At 53.5% G+C, this 17,691-nt stretch overlaps 2 protein-coding genes across 2 annotated transcripts; one reads left to right on the top strand and one right to left on the bottom strand.

Moving 5' to 3' along the window:
- Positions 1-1,062: 1,062 nt before the first annotated feature.
- On the top strand, positions 1,063-9,626 carry SV2A (synaptic vesicle glycoprotein 2A). The gene is made up of 12 exons (XM_040998569.1): positions 1,063-1,687; positions 3,059-3,239; positions 4,635-4,786; positions 4,873-5,006; positions 5,625-5,714; positions 5,933-6,043; positions 6,228-6,316; positions 6,911-7,075; positions 7,277-7,410; positions 8,218-8,424; positions 8,932-9,091; positions 9,443-9,626. Exons 1-12 carry the CDS (start codon positions 1,066-1,068, stop codon positions 9,624-9,626), a joined length of 2,229 nt encoding a protein of 742 aa, XP_040854503.1. The 5' UTR covers positions 1,063-1,065.
- A 6,154-nt stretch (positions 9,627-15,780) lies between these two features.
- Positions 15,781-16,848, bottom strand: BOLA1 (bolA family member 1). Its single transcript, XM_040998495.1, has 2 exons — positions 16,757-16,848; positions 15,781-16,429 (listed from the first exon to the last, which is right to left on the bottom strand). The coding sequence occupies exon 2, from the start codon at positions 16,424-16,426 to the stop codon at positions 16,022-16,024; it is 405 nt and encodes a 134-aa protein (XP_040854429.1). The 5' UTR covers positions 16,427-16,429; positions 16,757-16,848; the 3' UTR covers positions 15,781-16,021.
- Between the last annotated feature and the right edge of the window lie 843 nt (positions 16,849-17,691).

Below are 17,691 nucleotides of genomic sequence, written 5' to 3'. Positions count from 1 at the left end.
GGAGGGCCATGTCTCCTGCTGCACATCTTCCCCGAGCGCTCCCCCCAGCACGCTACCCAGACCAGACTAGCATGATCACAGGGGAATTCTGGTTCCTGTTTTGTTTTGTTTTTGCAGATTGGTGACAAGGCCAGGGATGTGGGCAGAGTTAGGGAATGGGCTCAGGGTGGTGTGGTGTGACTCTGACAATTCCTTTCTTTAAAAAGATTTATTTATTTATTTTTAATTGAAAAGTCAGAATTACAGAGGGTAGGAGAGTCAGACAGAAGGATCTTCTGTCCCCTGGTTCACTCCCCAAGTGGTTGCAATGATTGGAGCTGAGCCAATCGGAGGGCAGGATCCAGGAGTTTTTTCCAGATTTCTCACGCAGAGTCCTAAGGGTTTGGGCCATTCTTGACTGCTTTCCCAGGTCACAAGCTGGGAGCTGGAAGGGGAGGTGGAGCAGCAGGGGCAAGAACTGAAGCTCATATGGGATCCCAGCAGATGCAAGGCGAGGACTTTAGCCACTAGGCTACAGTGTTGGGCTTGTGGCAGTTCCCATAGGTGTAGTTCCCAACGTCAAAGGAAGGGGGACTCACAGGAAAATGACCCCTGGTGACCCAGAAAGTCATCTGTATTTACTGAGTTGGTGGGAACAGGCTGAAGCCATGAGGACATCCTTGTGCTACGTGGGCCAAGGGGGCTTGTGGATGAGAGCGGGTTGGCCTGGGCCTTATTTACCATCTCAGGATACCAAGCTTCCCCTTTTTGGCTTTTCCCCTAGGTCGTTTGAAGCTCCTTGGAGAGAAGTAAACGGCCAGTGCTGGCTGCCTGGCTTAGCCCACCAGCCTTGCTCCTCTGGCCCTGCCCACTGCCCCACTCCTCCAAGCCCTTCCCCATCCACTCTGCTGAACGTGGAGCCCAGCGAAGCTCTTCCCTTTCCCCTTCCAGAGACTGGTTGGCCGCGTGGGTTGGTCTCCCCTTAGTCCCTACCCAGAGACGCTGGAGTGCATTGCCTCTAAGTGACTGCAGGGAGGGGTCTTTCAGAAAGCTGCCAGCAGGAGCAGAGGGGAGGGGAGCCCCACCATGGAGGAGGGCTTCCGGGACCGCGCGGCTTTCATCCGTGGAGCCAAAGACATCGCCAAGGAGGTCAAGAAGCACGCAGCCAAGAAGGTGGTGAAGGGCCTGGATAGGGTCCAGGACGAGTATTCCCGCCGCTCCTACTCCCGCTTCGAGGAGGAGGAGGACGACGACGACTTCCCTGCCCCCGCGGACGGCTACTACCGGGGAGAGGGAGCCCAGGATGAGGAGGAAGGCGGAGCCTCCAGCGACGCCACTGAGGGCCACGATGAGGATGATGAGATCTACGAGGGCGAATACCAGGGCATCCCCCGGGCAGAGTCTGGGGGCAAAGGCGAGCGGCTGGCGGACGGGGCCCCGCTGGCTGGAGGGAGGGGAGGCCTGAGTGACGGGGCCGGCCCCCCTGCGGGCCGAGGGGAGGCCCAGCGGCGCAAGGAGCGAGAGGAGCTGGCCCAGCAGTATGAAACCATCCTGCGGGAGTGTGGCCACGGACGCTTCCAGTGGACCCTCTATTTCGTGCTCGGACTGGCGCTGATGGCTGACGGCGTGGAGATCTTTGTGGTGGGCTTCGTGCTGCCCAGTGCTGAGAAGGACATGTGCCTGTCTGACTCCAACAAGGGCATGCTGGGTAAGACCCCTTGGGGGCACTCCAGGCCTGTCCTGCCAACACCCCTGCTCCTGACCTTCCCATTGAGCTCCCAACAAGGCAGGCTCTGCACACCCTCCCTAGACACTGCCCATCCCAGCCCCTGCCCTGACATACCCTGTTCTTGGGGTTGGGCTACAGGAAAAGTGCATCTAACCGAGGCGGTGGTGAGGCCGGACTAGTGTTTGGGTGGTGGTCGGCCCCATCCTGCAGGGAATGGCTCTGGTGGGATGTGTCACTGCTAAGGTTTCTTCAGCACCTTCCCCCCTGCTCCTTTTCTCTCCCTGGTGTAAGTTGGGAGGGTCTGTCTGGCAGAGGTAGGGAAGGCACCCTGCACCCTGCCGTCCCTCAGACTTGGGAGTGTCCAGGGGCCGGGGAGTGCTCTTTGAAGTGGAAAACCTATAGACTCACCGAGAAGGGACCAAGGCCTTGCTCGGCCTCCAAATTGTTGAGGGATTTTGAACAGGTCTCTTGTCTTTGGGGCTTGACTTGGGCATGGATAAAATGCAAAATTTGCAGTAGGTAATTTTAGAGATCAGTTTTAAGTCCTGTTTTCTTCAGGAAGTAAGAAGCCAGAGAATTTTTTTAAGATTGGAAGTATTGGGAAAGGAGGAAAGCATGGGCTTGGCTGCAGTGGTGGTGGAGGTTTGGGGCATTTCTCAGGGAGATAGAAGGAATTTGGGCCCAGGAGAGCCGGGCTGGGGTATATGGTGGTGGCGGTAGTGGTCGGGAGGTGTGTATGGATAAGGGAGAGACAGAGGACAGAGAGAGAAATAAGGGGGAGATGGACAATAATCCTGGGGCTTGCTCCTCTGTTCTTGCCTGGCATATACCCCTGGATTCCCTGCAGAGGTAATTTCCCATCTTTGCTTCTCTCATTTTTTGAAGATTTGATTGTTTATTTGGAAGTCAGAGGTACACAGAAAGAAGAGGGGAGAGAAGGAGAGAGAGAGAGAGAGAGAGAGATACGTTCTAACCTCTGTTTCATTTCCCACAATGGCTGGGGCTGGCCAGGCTGACGCCAGGAGCCCAGAGCCTCCAGGTCTCCCACGTGGGTACAGAGCTCAAGCACATGGGCCATGCTCAGCTGCTCTCCCAGCTGCATTAGCAGGAAGCGAATCGGGAAGTGGAGCAGCCAGGACTGTGATGTCAGCATCACAGGTGGTGGCTTTGCCGGCTTTGCCACAGCCCTGGTCCCACTCACTAGCTCTGCCCTCCGGGGGGGACTTAGCTTCTAGAAGGTCTTGGGAGCTTCGATTGCAGTTTTAGCCCCTGTGGCCTGAGCTGTGGGTCTCCTGGGAGATCTGAGGTGGGTCTGTTCATATCCCTCCCTCTTCTCTCCGTTCCTTCCAGGCCTCATTGTGTACCTGGGCATGATGGTGGGAGCCTTCTTCTGGGGTGGCCTGGCGGATCGGCTGGGCCGTAGACAGTGTCTGCTCATCTCGCTCTCAGTCAACAGCGTCTTTGCCTTCTTCTCGTCTTTTGTCCAGGGTTATGGCACTTTCCTCTTCTGCCGCCTGCTTTCCGGGGTTGGGTGAGTGGCCAGCCTCCCAAGCAAACTAGTGTGCCTTGGCCATGGTAGTATCTTTAGGGCCTTGTGTGGTGCTGGGCACACCAGATGTACCTAAATGTGTGTGTGTGGAATGAAGGAATGAACTCCACCCATCTTTCCCGCTCAGGACCTGTTCAGGACCTGTTCGCTGCTGTCCAGCATGCTGGTCCCTTGCTGGGCCCCTCCCAGCTGCTCCACCACTTCCAGCTCTTCTCTGAGCCTTCCTCCCCAAGGAGGCTGCTGGGTGCCTGTGGACTGTAGCTTCCCTGCTCCTAGCGTCAGCAAAGTCCCTGCTTGTGGCTTGAGCCCTGCAAATCCCCAAAAGAGCCAGAGGGCTTGTGTGGCAGTGGCCTCTCCCCTTGCCCAGGCAGCGGCAGGCACCCACTTCATCCCATGTCCAGTCTGCCTCTTGCCTTGTTCTGTAACACCTGGCTTCAGATTGCTCTTTGCCCCTCTCTTCACGCCAACCTGGAGCTTTCCCTCTTTTTTTTTTTTTTTTTTTTTTAAGATTTATTTATTTTGGGCCCTGCGGCATGGCCTAGAGGTTAAAGTCCTCGCCTCGAACGCAACGGGATCCCATATGGGCGCCGGTTCTAATCCTAGCAGCTCTACTTCCCATCCAGCTCCCTGCTTGTGGCCTGGGAAAGCAGTCGAGGATGGCCCAAAGCTTTGGGACCCTGCACCCATGTGGGAGACCCAGAAGAAGTTCCTGGATCCTGGCTTCAGACCGGCATAGTACTGGCCGTTGTGCTCACCTAGGGAGTGAATCATCGGACGGAAGATCTTCCTCTCTGTCTTTCCTCCTCTCTGTATATCTGACTTTCCAATAAAAATAAATGAATCTTTTTTTTTAAAAGATTTATTTATTTATTGGAAAGTCAGATTCACAGACAGAAGGAGAGACAGAGATCTTCCATCTCTGGTTCACTCCCCAAATGGCTGCAAGAGCTGCAGCTGGACCAGGCCAAGGCCATGAGCCTGGAGCAGAGGTCTAGGACTAGAACAATCTTCTGGTGCTTCCCCAGGCCATAAGCAGGGAGCCGGATGGGAAGTGGAGCAGCCAGGACTTGAACCAGCACCCATATGGGATGTCGGCACAACAGGTGGAGGCTGTGCCACTGCACCAGACCTGCATCTTTGAGCTTTACTGTCTATTCCCTCTCTGTCCCTGAGACTGCTTGCTTGTTTGGTGTAGTTTCCCGGGATGAGTGCGTGATGGCTGGTGGGCCAGGGAGCTCGGAGGGCATTATGTGTGACATGGAGCCTCTGACAGAGGCTTAGGAGATGGGAGGGGCCTGGGGCCCAGGAGCAATGTGGCAGGCAGCCAGGAAGGGGCACGGCCACTTTCTAACGCTGGGTTCTCCAAATACTCTCCAGGATTGGAGGGTCCATTCCCATCGTCTTCTCCTACTTCTCTGAGTTTCTGGCACAGGAGAAGCGAGGGGAGCATCTGAGCTGGCTCTGCATGTTCTGGATGATTGGTGGCGTGTACGCAGCTGCCATGGCATGGGCCATCATCCCCCACTATGGTGAGCAGCCTTCAGGAGTCTTGTCCCGCGGAGTGGGCCCCTGGCCCCTGGATTCCCTGTTGACACGGTGACTCTGTCTCTGCCAGGGTGGAGTTTCCAGATGGGCTCCGCGTACCAGTTCCACAGCTGGAGGGTTTTTGTCCTCGTCTGCGCCTTCCCGTCCGTGTTTGCCATCGGGGCTCTGACCACACAGCCAGAGAGCCCGCGCTTCTTCCTGGAGGTGAATGGGGGCTGGGCAGGCCCTGGCCCAGTGTGATGAAAGCAAGAGAAGGCAACAGGGACCCCTCAGTGCAGGCACTCACTGGGGGCTTGGGGAGAGCCTGTGGGCCACCTGCCTCCTCCACAGGGTCCCCATTCTGGGGACCTCTTCTTATTTCCTTTGGCTGAGTGGATCTCCAGGAGAGACTCTGGGTGGGGAAAGCAGGAGTGGCTTTAGATTTTGGCAGGCAGGGGCCTTGGTGCTGGCTCCAACTTCACAGCTCAGGAGAAGTTCCTGCCTCCTGCCCCCTCCAACACTGCCCTGGTCCAGCAGGGTTAGGATGCTAGCTCTTGCCTGTCTCCTTACCCATCACGTCCCTTCTCTTCTGTTTTTCTCTCTCTGCTCTATCAGGGGGTCCCAGCATCTGTGCTTGCCTTTGTCCTCTGGGCCCCCACCTCCCCACCCCACTTATCCCTAGCAGAGTGTGGGGTCTTGCTGAGGGCATCAGGGCTGGGGGGCACAGGATGGGAGGTTTTCTGTGTCCTGAGACTCCAGAGAGCGAACTGGGGTCAGAGGGAGTCTGCAACGCAGGGTCCGGGAGCTCTGACGCAGAGGCGGGGCTTTCGTCTGTGGCTTTAGAACGGGAAGCATGATGAGGCCTGGATGGTGCTGAAGCAGGTCCACGACACCAACATGCGAGCCAAGGGACATCCGGAGCGGGTCTTCTCGGTAAGCCCATCCCACCCCCCAGTCTCTGAGCCCCTTCAGTACCCCCATCCTTTGGTCCATCTGTGGATATACCCCTTTCCTAGACATCTCACATCACACTCCACCTCAGTGAGTCTCAGGGTCTCAAATACACCCCCTGTCTCTCATTCTGCTACTGCAACGAAAACAGTCATGTGGAGGGCGCTGGGGGAAATACAGGCTATTTCGCTCTGCCCTAGGTCACCCACATTAAGACGATTCATCAGGAAGATGAGCTGATTGAAATCCAGTCAGACACAGGGACCTGGTATCAGCGCTGGGGAGTCCGGGCCTTGAGCCTGGGGGGACAGGTAATGCAAGGTGGGATTGGGGGAGAGAAAATAGGCAGTGGAATGAGGTGGAGAGAAGGGCAGGGCTTGAGCCTGAATATGGGGGTGAGGGATGATCTGAAGGCAGTGACAGGACAGAACAGTGGGGACCTAGGGGTCCCAGCAGGCAGCACAGCCACCATCTGCCTTTGCTTACCGCTTGTAGGTTTGGGGGAATTTCCTCTCGTGTTTTGGTCCGGAGTATCGACGCATTACCCTGATGATGATGGGTGTGTGGTTCACCATGTCATTCAGGTGAGGCGGCACAGGAGCTAGGAGAGCTGGAGAAAATGGAAAGGCAGGGGGTGAGGAATGAGGGAAGGGGCTGTTCAGAGCCCTCCCGCTCCCCTGCTTCATGGACGCATGCATGCATTCATTCATTCAGCTGGCTTGCATTACCGGCTGGCCCGCCTTCAGTGCCTGTTCCACACCGGCATGGAGTAGATGTGTATGATCCCAGTTCTCAAGGAAGTCCCATGTTGGTCTGAGTTAGGCAAGCTCTAGCTGCAGAGCAGTGTGGCAGGTGTCCCAGGGTAGGTTGGGGGAATGTTTGGGGAGCTTCAAGATTTGGGGGTGGGCATCTGAGTGGCAGCTAGATAGGCTGAGGGAGGGAGGTTGGAGACTGAGAAAAGAGCAAATATCTTGGAGTTAAGCAGGATCCCAGGGTGGCAGGAGAGAGCCGGCAGGCCCCCGGCACCACAGCCTACAGGCAGGGAGGAGTATGAGACCTGAGGCTGGAGGGGAGTGAGGCCCAGAAAGGAGCTGACTCCATGGGGCTTCCTTGTTTTTGCTCTGCCTGGTCCTGCTCCCTGAGTGCCGTCTCATGGCAGCCCACCTTTGCTTCTTCAGCTACTATGGACTGACTGTTTGGTTTCCGGACATGATCCGCCATCTCCAGGCTGTGGACTATGCAGCCCGCACCAAGGTGTTCCCCGGGGAGCGCGTCGAGCACGTGACCTTCAACTTCACCCTGGAGAATCAGATCCACCGAGGGGGCCAGTACTTCAATGACAAGTGTGTCACATCTCTCTTCCCACCCCGCCCCACTCCTCATCCCTCCTACCCCTTGGTCTCTTTTGTGCTCCTGGAAGTTCAAAATGAGGTGTTTGGGGGGCAAATCCCTGTGGTTTTTTTCCTTCATGTACCAAGGGAATGGGTCCTGGAGGAGGGGCTGAGGAGGCGAACAGGAAGTGTCTCATCATCCTGACCTTTCAGGTTCATCGGGCTGCGTCTGAAGTCAGTGTCCTTTGAGGATTCCCTGTTCGAGGAGTGTTACTTTGAGGATGTCACATCCACTAACACGTTCTTTCGCAACTGCACATTCATCAACACCGTGTTCTATAACACTGGTAAGGGGTGGGTGGGTGCCGGGGTGGGGGCGGTCAGAGACCGAAGGCTTGGGTGGGCGTTGGTGATGGGAGAAGGATCCTCCCTCACTGACTAGCTCTGATTCTCAAAGAGCCTTCTAGAACCCTGGAAGAAAGCGAGATGGCACCCTAGTAGGTATCACCAGTTGTTGAGAAAATCTAGTGGAAATTAGACATTGTCCTATGATTATCTGACAAAAAAAACAACTCATTTCTTTGACCTTGGATGAATTGATCATAATTTAGTGTGGTAAGAACTCAAAATGGGTTCCTGGGGAAAAGGAAAATAATAAAATGGATATTTTGGTGGGGAGGAAAAACGTTGGGAACTGTTGCATTAATCCACTTCTTTAACCAGTGTTCTCAAACTCGGAGATTTCAGTTTTGTGAGCTACATTGAGCCTTCCCATTCTGACGTGGCTCTCTGGTGAGCTTCCTCCACCATGCAGGAAAACATAGAGGATAGAAATTTTTGTCGTTTTTAACATATTTTTTTCGCAGGAATTTTTCCTTCACCTGTAGCCCTGCCGTGCTCACGTTCACAGAACGTGTAAAAAGCAATGACTATTCATGAGAAAACTTGGTACCACCCTGTTTGCTAGACCATGGCCACTTTCTGCTGTAGTCATTTCCGGTTCCCATTGCGTGTTTTACACTGAGTGCCCGAGTAATGCTCAGAGAGCTCCTCATGGCTGAGCCCCGCGAGGTGCACAGCACCAGCCCTCGGTGGTAGCAGCTGCCCTCTCCCGCGTGCCATGACCACCCTCGTATCTTGGCCTTCACCCCTAGACCTGTTTGAGTACAAGTTTGTGAACAGCCGTTTGGTGAACAGCACATTCCTGCACAACAAGGAGGGCTGCCCGCTCGACGTGACGGGGACCGGCGAAGGCGCCTACATGGTGTATTTTGTCAGCTTCCTGGGGTCGCTGGCTGTGCTCCCCGGGAATATTGTGTCTGCCCTGCTCATGGACAAGATTGGCAGGCTGCGGATGCTCGGTGAGGAGCAGAGGCTGGGTGGTGGTGTCGGGACTGCCCGGGATAGGGGTGGTAGGCGGTGGGGGTGACTGTCGCTGGGCTGTGGAGGGGGATTGTCCTGCAGGTCTCTTTGCTTTCTGTTTAGGAGCTGTTGTAGGATGGGGCGAGTCCTGGCTTCTTTGTTAGGGCACAGACTTTGAGTTCATGGGTTTGAGTCTTAGCTCCATCACCTACCTGGGACAAGTGACTTCATCTCTTTATGTCTGGCTGTCTGATCTGCAAAGTGGGCGTGATCATAGCACCTGTCCAGTGGGTTGATGTACTAGGCCAGTGCACGGGAAGCATGAAGCAGGGGGCCCATAGCCGGCATCAAATACGAAGCACTGTTGCCAGCATGATTGGTACACAGGGGCTTACAAGGGAGGCGAGTCAAAGGTGAGTGAGGAGGTACTCACCTTGGCCAGGCTCCAAGCTGCCTGGACGGTTCTGTTATGGTCACACTCATTCTCTCTCCCCTCCCGGCTCCAGCTGGCTCCAGTGTGATGTCCTGTGTCTCCTGCTTCTTCCTGTCTTTTGGGAACAGCGAGTCAGCCATGATTGCTCTGCTCTGCCTTTTTGGTGGGGTCAGCATTGCATCCTGGAATGCACTGGATGTGCTGACAGTCGAACTCTATCCCTCGGACAAAAGGTAGCTGGTGTGAAGTGGGGATGGGGCCACAGGTGTACAGCCCAGAGGTGGGGGTGAGAGGGTAGAGTGACGAAGGGTGGCGGAGTGAGGAAGATGTATTCAGGAGAAAGATGACACACAGGTCCCTGGGTTTCCCTTCTAACAGCTGCGGCTTTGGTCTCCGCTCTTCCCAGTATGGACTAGTGACCTCGTTTTCTGTTTTCTCCCTTGTCTCTCAATCTGTCCATATTCCCTGGCATCCTTCCCTCTCCCTCTTGGATGCTGCCTTCCATCTTCCTCGCCTTCATGTTCCTGCCACCCCCTCTTCCCTGCTCTTGCCCCGGGCTCTCCCCACACCGGTGCCCTGAGCAGGACCACAGCCTTCGGCTTCCTGAACGCTCTGTGCAAGCTGGCAGCTGTGCTGGGCATCAGCATCTTCACATCCTTTGTGGGCATCACCAAGGCTGCCCCCATCCTCTTTGCCTCAGCTGCCCTTGCCCTCGGCAGCTCTCTGGCCCTGAAGCTGCCCGAGACCCGGGGGCAGGTGCTGCAGTGAGGGGGGCTCGGGAGCTTTCAGGGGTGGCAGGCACACTGTGAGCCCAACTCTGTCTTCCCATCCCTGCCCTGCCAACCTGGCCCCCTGCCTCCTTCAATCTCTCCCTTCCCACGCCCCTGTGTTTGGTGTCTTAGCTGTGTGTGTGCGTGTGCATGTGTGTGACCCCCATGGGGAGGGACGACAGGGAAGGCTCCTTCATCCTGGTTTTGGGGTGAAGCTCAACCTACTCCCCAGCCCTGTCACCCTGGACTTTGCACAAAAGAAGGCTGAGCCCTGCCTTCTCCCTCCAGTGTTAGTGAGGGTCCCTGCTTCCCTGCTCTGGGGGTTCTGGGACAGGTCTCCTGCCTTCCCCTCTTTCCCTCTGCCTAGGCCCTGGGGAAGCCACAAGTATGCAGTGCTGTTGGGGGCTCGGGCTTGGGTGTAGACCATGGACCAAAAGAACTTAGAGTTGGAAGGGCCTGGGTGGCCTCTCACTCCTCCAGTTAGATGCTGGGGAGTAGCAATAAACCTCAGCCCTCCTGGCCTCCACTTCCTCCCTCAATTTGGGCTACAAATATGAAGCCCCAAGTTTTATGGAGTTAGCTGATTATTTATTTATATATTCAGTTGTGAGGCAGCTCAGCAGGACTGTGTGTGTGCGTGTGTGTATGTGAATGGGTGTGCTCTTGTGTATGTGTGTGCTATGGGCAAGGGTGTCACTATGCTGTCCTCAAATTATAAGCCAAGGGTCATTGCAGCAGACACACACATACACAATATGCTGCCTCCCACAGTACCTCCCCTAACGTGGGGTCTCTGTCTGGCCTCGGGGGGAGGCATGCTGGGCCCTGCCGAGCTAAGAGTCCTACCATCTAGGGCCATGTGAGGGCACCGGACCAGGTCAGTCTTTTTCTTTTTTCTTAAGAAGCACAGGCCGGCTGGTGTGAGAGGCTCCACCCACCACAGACAGAGAGAGACCGCAGCTGGCCTCCCTGGCCTCCTGCCTGGCCCTCAGGGGTCTGAGAGCAGGGAGGGAAAGGAACCAGGCCAAAGCAGCAGATCCAAAAGCACAAGGAGCTGGGGCAGGGGCAAGGGGAGGAGACAGGCCCTCTTGACAACTCCTCTAAACCTGGGGAGAGATTGGTCAGCAAACGGGGGACCCCCAAGTGCAGGGACCAGAAGCCTCTGTTTCCCCATCTCCCCCCCCCATACGGTAAGCTGCCCTTGTCCCACCCAACTCCTTGTGGCTGCTTTCTTTGGTACCCTCTCCCCAGCCCGCTCTAGCTGTGATGTTGTAGTTTTTTAGCCATTTGTAAAATGTTAAAAAAAAATAAATAAAAAGAAAGAAAGAAAATAACAACCAAGAAAATCCAATCACCCTCCTCCTGCCATGTGGTGCCCCGCCCTGTGGTCACTTTGCCCATTTTGTAACACTGAACCAGGTGGTGACTGTTGAACTCTGGTGTCTGTGCTCAAAGGACTGCCTCCTCCCCCTGTGCCCCTGTGGGCGTGTGTGCCCCTCTGCCCACCCTTCACCTGCTGGACGTAGCCCTGCCCCTGCACTCCCTGGGAGGGCCCATCCCTGTTCCCTGCTCTCCTGGGGGACCCTGAACCCTACTCTGTGGATGTGAATAATGAAATGAGAACTACTGATGACAAATAAAACAGAATCAAATCCTGACAACCCCAAGTGGCCATGTCTACTTCTTTGCTTCTCCACTTTTAATCTGCCTCCTGATGGGTCTGGGAGAGACAAAGATAGAAAGATGCAGAGACTGCCAACTGAGAGCCAGCGTCATGGGGCGCATCACCTGTGTTGCAAGGTGGATTCTCTACTGTCACTTACTTCTCTTGTTTTAAAGATTTGTTTTATTTGAAAGTCAGTACTACTGAGAAGGAGAGACAGAGAGCTTCCATCTACTGATTCACTCCCTGATTAGCCAAGTCAGGCTGATGGAAAGTCAGGAGAGTACTCTGGGTCTCCCACCTGGGTGCAGGGGCTCAAGGACTCAGGCCAACCTCCACTACCCTCCCAGGCCACCAGCAGGGAGCAGGAAGGGAAATGGAGTAGCCGGGACGTAAACTGGTACTTACAAGAAACGCTAGCATCGCAGATGGAGGATTAGCCCACTGTACCACAGTGCTGGCCCCAACCTTTCCAAGTCTACATTAAGAGCCTGGCCTGGGACATTTGAAGACTTTGATAGTCTTTTTATTTTTTTTTTTCCTTAGATTTATCTATTCATATTGGAAAGGCAGATCAGAGTTTTGGAGAGGAGGAGAGACATAAGAAAGATATTCCATCCACTGGTTCACTTCCCAAATGGCCTCAATGGGCAGAGCTGATCCAATCTGAAACCAAGAGCCAGGAACTTTCTCCGCGTTTTCGGCACAGGTGCAGGGTCCTAAGGCTTTGGGTCATTCTCTACTGCTTTTCTAGGCGACAAACAAGGAGCTAGATGGGATGTGGAGCAGCCAGGACACGAACTGGCATCACCATGGGATTCTGGCATGTAAGGTGAGGACCCCGCTACTAGGCCTCACACTGGGCCCCAAAGTAATCTTTCTTTTCTTTCTTTTTTTTTAAGATTTATTTTTATTAGAAACTCAGATATACAGACAGGAGGAGAGACAGAGAGGAAGATCTTCCATCCGATGATTCACTCCTCAATGGCTGGAGCTGAGCCAATCCGAAGCCAGGAGTCTCTTCTGGTTCTCCCACGTGGGTGCACGGTCCCAAAGCTTTGGGCCATCCTTGACTGCTTTTTACTTTTACATTTTATTTATTTTAAAATTTATTTTATTTGTATTTGAAAGAGTTACAGAGACAGATCTTCCATTTGCTGTTTCATTCCCCAATTAGCCACAATGGCTGGAGCTGGGCAGATCTAAAGTCAGGAGTTTCCTCCAGATCTGCCATGTGGGTACAGGGGCCCAAGGACTTGAGTCATCCTCCAGTGCTTTCCGAGATCAGACGAGATCAGGTGCGTTCAGGGTGGTATGGCCGTAGGCCAGTGCTTTCCCAGGTGCATTAGCAGGGAGCTGGATTGGAAGTGGAGCAGCCAGGACTTGAATGGTGTCCATATGGGATCCTGGCACTGCAGGCAGAGGCTTAGCCTATTATGCCATTGTGCTAGGCCCCCTACCCCCAGGAACTACATTTTAAACAAATGTCCTTGGGTATTCTTTTTTTTTTTTTAAGGTTTATTTAGGTTTTTTTTTTTTTTTTTTTTTTTTTTATTGGAAAGGCAGATTTACAGAAAAAAGGAGATACAGAGAGGAAGATCTTCCATCCATTGTTTCAACCCCCCAAGCAGTCACAATGGCTGAGCTATGCTGATCTGAAGCCAGGAGCCTCCCCTGGGTCTCCTACATGGGTGCAGGGTCCCAAGGCTTTGGGCCGTACTAGACTGCTTTCCCAGGCTGCAAGCAGAGAGCTGGATGGGAAGTGGGGCTGTCAGGATTAGAACCGGCCCCCAAATGGGATCTTGGCACATGCAAGGTGAGGACTTCAGCCACTAGGCTACTGTGCTGGGCCCAACCTTGGGTATTCTTTTTCTTGAGGGAATTTTTTGCGTGGTGGCTATTCCTCACTGTTCTCACTGTAGATCATTTCATTCTAGTAATTTTCTATTTTTTTTTTAAATGGTAGCTCTCAGATCAACTTCCTTCCCATTCCCACAGCTGACTTTCAGGTCAGCATTCCACGTTTTTCTTTTTTTAATTTATTTTAAAATCAGAGAAAGGGCAAGTGAGTGCAAGCATTTCTGTCCACTGGATGATATCCCGGATGGCCACAAGAGCCATGGCCGGGACAGGCTAAAGCTTGGAACCAGGAATGCCACCTAGGTCTTCCTTGTGGGTGGCAGAGGCCCAAGTTAAGCTGCACCACAATGCTGGCTCCTTAGGTCCACTTTTAGGAGAAATTTATTTGAAAGGCAGTTACAGATAGAGAGAGGTGCTCCAACCAGCAGAGCCAGTAACATGGACAGCGAGGGGGTCTGGGGATGAAGCACCAACAGAAGTCTCTCCCAAGCCTCCCTTTATTACTTCTTTTATACTCTTTCCCCTTTAGCCAAACAATAGGATGCCATGAGTCCCATTAGTCCAGGCGCTTTTAGGCACAGGCCCATTTCCTGTTACTGCTTAACAAGTGCTAATTAACTCGTTAGCCCACAACCAAAAGGGAGGTCTTGCAGCCACTGGTTCACTCCACAAACCACCACAAGCGCCAAGCCAGAGCCAGGAGCTTTTTCCGAGTCTCCCACATGGGAGCAGGGGCCCAAGGACTGGAGCCATCTTACATTGCTTTCCCAGACCCTTAGCAGAGAGCTGGAGAAGTGCAGTACGGGGACTTGGACCAGCGCTCATATGGGATTCCAGAACTGCAGGCGGTAGCTTCACCTGCCACATCATCAACCCCTCCATGTTCACATTTTTTGGGGAAAAATAAAAAAGATATATATACACATACATGTATAATATATAGTTAATATATATAATATGTAGTTTAATTAATAATAATCATACATATATAATATAAATTTAATTTGAAAAACAGAGAAACACAAAGGTAAATCTTCCATCTGCTTTATTTCCTAAATGCCAGGCTGAGCCTTGAACTCTATTTGGGACTTCCATATGCATGACTGAGGTACTTGAGCTGTTCCCTGCTGCGTCCCAGCATGGGATGGAAAGCAGTGCCAGAAGCTGAACCCCGGTGCTGCAGTAGGGATGAGTGGCCTCAGCAGCATCCTAACTATTAAACTGAATGCCTGTTCCTCCACGATCAGGCCTGCTTCCTGCATTTCCAATCCCCCAAATCATTTCTCTAACAGAACAATCAGCCTCAGAATACTGTGGCATGCTCAAAATTACTGACTGCCCAATTAAGTGTCTTATGGTAACAACGCTTTCTCTCCAACAATCTCCATCCTGATATTATCAGAAAATTGCTTATGTGAACATTATTTGAACCGCCATCAAAAAATGCAATTCAACATTTGGAGAGCTCATATGGGTACGTACAGGGCCGCTGCAGTGGTGCTGTTTGGTCCTGACTGCTCCGCTTCCAACCCAGTTCCTTGCTGATGTGCCTGGGAAAGCAGATGAAGATGCAAGTCCTTGGGGCCCGCCCCCTGCGGGAGACCTGGATTCAGTTCCTGGCTCCTAGCCTTGTCCTGGCCCCGCTCTGCCCATTGCGGCCACTGGGAGAGTAAACCACTGCATGGGACATCTCTTTCCCTCTGCTGTCAGATAAATAAAATAAGCCTTAAAAACAACAAGTCCATACTGCATAATCCTTTATGGCTCACGCTCTTTTTCACTGTTACAGGGTTTTAGCAGAGATGTTCCTTTTTCTTTTTTTGGAAAAGCAGCTCATACAGGGAGGAGGAGAGATCTTCCGGCCGATGGTCCATTCCCCAAGTGGCTGCAATGACTGGAGCTCAGCCAATTCGAAGCCAGGAACTTCTGGGTCTCCCACGCGGGTGCAGGGTCCCAAAGCTTTCCCAGTCCTCGACTGCTTTCCCAGGCCACAAGCAGAGAGCTGGATGGGAAGTGGAGCTGCTGGGATTAGAATCAGCGCCCATATGGGATCCCGATGTGTTCAAGGCAATGACTTTAACTGCTACGCTATCACACTGGGCCCAGGATGTTGCTTATGAACAAAATACAAGTACTTACTGGAAATGATCAGAAGCCAAATATCCCCTAAAGATCAAATTAGCCGGGCCCGCTGCCATGGCCTAGCGGCTGAAGTCCTCGCCCTGCTGTGCCCAGATCCTGGCTTTGATCGGCATGGCACCGGCCGTTGTGCTCACTTGGGGAGTGAATCATCGGATGGAAGATCTTTGTCTCTCCTCCTCTCTGTATATCTGACTTTCCAATACAAATAAATAAATCTTAAAAAAAAAAATCAAATTAGCCATATCTGCCCATTAACCGTCTTCCGACAGCTCACTACCCAGTCCAGTTTTTATGCCATTACTCAGGTTCTTTCTGTGCTCTGCAACCTTTCTTTTTGGGGGTTTAACTTTGTGCTTTCCTTTAAAGAGCCAGCCAGGCCACTTCCTCCATGAAGCCCTCCGTGACTGCCCTAGTCTACAGGTATCTTTCCACTGACCTGCAGCACAGATTCAACAGATCATTAAGAACACAGCGACACACCAGGTACAGCTGCTTTCCCTTTTAATATACAGAACTGTTTGCAACAAGTCTCACGCAGTTTTTAGTTACAACTTCAAAAGGATCAGGCAGCATGGAAGTGGAATTCTGCATCTTTCTTGCGCTGGCTTCCATGTGAAATGCGTTGCTATCCCCGCGGAACAGGGATGTGTGCAGAGGCAGAAGGACTCAGTACTTTGTTCTCTTTTTCCCAGCCCATTGTCATCCTAGTCTTCCACCTCTCTCGGGGTTCAGGGAGTTTTCTTGCTCCCACCCAGGCACGGGGGGCTCGTATCCAGGTGAGGATTTTCTTTCCACTGGGCAGGGGTCCGTGCCTGGATGGCCAGTGCATGGACCGGCCCGGCCAGCTCCTCCGCCAGCGCCTCGTGGACCAGCCGGTGCCGCTGCAGGGGGCTCAGTCCCTCGAAGCGAGAGCTCACCACGGCCACGCGGAAATGCGTCTCGCTGCCGCGGGGCACCGCGTGCCCACCGCTCTCGTTGCGCAGCTCCAGCACCTCAGGACTCAGGGCCTGCTCGAGCTTTGCACGAATGGCGGCCTCCACCGGTCCAGCGGTCCCAGATCCGGTGCATTCCCGGGACAGACAGACGCGACCGGCCATGGAGACCAGGGGCCGGACCAAGCGTCCACGCAGCATCGGCTAGGGCAGAGACATGGGCGCGAGGCGGTGAGGGTCAGAGCCTCCTGCTTCAGCCCTAGGCCCCGCGCGGCCCCCGAACCCACAGCCCGACCCGGGACGTCCACACCCGCCGCCCGCTGGGAGCCCCAACTAGGGCCCGAGATCCTGCCCTTTTTTCTGTGACGTGGATCACAGTTCGGCTGCGCGCGTCGGAGGACTAGAGGCTACGAGGCCCGCGCGCCAGGCGCGTCGGCCAACCAAGGGTTTTACAAGGAACAGGTTTTGGCGGAGCCGGTGATCTGGAGTCCCCATCCCCGTCCCCCGAGCCCTAGGCGAGGCCACTTCTACCTGCAGCTCAGCCTCGGCAACCGCAATTCCCGCTCAGGGCCGTGTCTCCCTGCGTCCCAGGGCAAGGTGCAGGCCTGGCCCCGCGGCACGCTGGGAAATGGAGTCCTTGCTCGGGATAGCCGCTCGGTAGAGCCCATGTGGTGCCCAGAGGGTTCACGGGAATTGTAGTTTCCGATGTCTTACCGCAGCCTGCCACTCCTCCCGTATTAGTGTTTTATTTTTGTGCTGGAGCCTGGGGCGTTGGGCAGGACCTGTCACCAGAGTACAGTAAGCCTAAACACGACAGACCAAAGTGCTGATGAAATTAAACTTAAGCTGAGGAGAGGGCTCGCTGCCGTGGGCTAACGGCCAAAGTCGTCACCTTGAACGTGCCTGGATCCCATAGGGACGTCAGTTCTAATTCCAGCTTCCCATCCAGCTCCCTGCTTGTGGCCTGGGAAAGCAGTCAAAGACGGCCCAAGGCCTTGGGACCCTGCACCCGCGTGGGGGACCCAGAGGAGGTTCCTGGCTTCTAATCAGCTCAGCTCTAGCCATTGCAGCCACCTGGGGAGTGAATCATCGGACAGAAGATTTTTCTGTCTCTCCTCTATATATCTGCCTTTCCAATAAAAATAAGTAAATCTTTTAAAAAAAATATTGTTTTAGCTTTTTAAAGGTTGCAAAACTAGTACCATGAGCACCACATGTAGCTATTGATCATGTTAATTGATAATATTTTGCCAGACTTGCTTTTCAATATATATGTATGCATATAGTAACAGCAATAAAACAGAAACTATTTTGGCTGAATTACTTGGGTTGGGTACAAATTATTATTTTTTTTTAATATTTATTTCATTTTATTGGAAAGTCAGATATACAGAGAGGAGGAGAGACAGAGAGGAAGATCTTCCATTCCTTGTTTCACTCCCCAAGTGACCGCAACGGCTGGTGCT

This window comes from Ochotona curzoniae, unplaced genomic scaffold, assembly GCF_017591425.1.
Source record: "Ochotona curzoniae isolate NIBS_2020 unplaced genomic scaffold, NIBS_Ocur_1.0 scaffold_1037, whole genome shotgun sequence".
NCBI lineage: Eukaryota > Metazoa > Chordata > Mammalia > Lagomorpha > Ochotonidae > Ochotona > Ochotona curzoniae.
The sequence above is the reverse complement of the archived record's forward strand: the minus strand, read 5'-3'. Positions and strand labels throughout refer to the sequence as shown.